The sequence below is a fragment of the Palaemon carinicauda genome, chromosome 6, assembly GCF_036898095.1.
Source record: "Palaemon carinicauda isolate YSFRI2023 chromosome 6, ASM3689809v2, whole genome shotgun sequence".
NCBI lineage: Eukaryota > Metazoa > Arthropoda > Malacostraca > Decapoda > Palaemonidae > Palaemon > Palaemon carinicauda.
Genome location: NC_090730.1, coordinates 52,671,206 through 52,671,803, shown reverse-complemented (window position 1 = coordinate 52,671,803; position 598 = coordinate 52,671,206). Strand labels below are relative to the sequence as shown.

The window sequence follows — 598 nt, the reverse complement described above, 5'->3', positions numbered from 1 at the left end:
TAAATTTGCCTGATTTTTTACACAGTATTTAGTTCCTGGAGCGGTGAAAAAAATTCATCACCGCTCGTAACCGTTCACCACCATTAAACAGAAGTTGGCCCCCGTTAAGGCAACGCCGTATACGCTCGGCCACCGCTGATGGTCCCTCCTACCCTGCCAACCACAACGACAGCAAAAGATGTCAAAGCCATATTGGACTCTTTTTTTTTTTTAAGTGAATGGACTCAGCTGGCAGAATTTCAAGCACATTTGTACTTATGGTGCCCCAGCAATGATTGGCGTTAAAGGAGGGTTCGTCACGGTTGTGAAGAATGAATGGCCCCATGTGACGTCTTCTCACTGTTCACTACACCGATATGCTCTTGCGTCAAAAACTCTACAGCCGCGTTTGTTGGAAGTCATGGACGTTGCGGTCAAAGTGATCAACTTCACTCGTGCGAAGGCCAAAAATCATCGGCTCTTCCAACTTCTGGCCAACGAAATGGGAGCGCAACATGTGGGACTTCTGTTTTACACCAAAGTTCGTTGGCTATCGAGGGGGAAATGCCTCTCTCAGTTGTATGAACTCCGGTTGGAGACAGAAATTTTTCTACGAGAG

At 46.8% G+C, this 598-nt stretch overlaps 1 protein-coding gene across 1 annotated transcript in view; it reads left to right on the top strand.

The window, feature by feature from the left end:
• The first annotated feature begins 271 nt into the window (after positions 1–271).
• LOC137642993 (protein FAM200C-like) overlaps positions 272–598 on the top strand; it is a 564-nt gene continuing 237 nt past the window's right edge. The window contains exon 1 of the mRNA XM_068375851.1: positions 272–598. This exon is cut by the window's right edge and continues 237 nt beyond it. Coding sequence (XP_068231952.1) covers positions 272–598 — 327 coding nt within the window.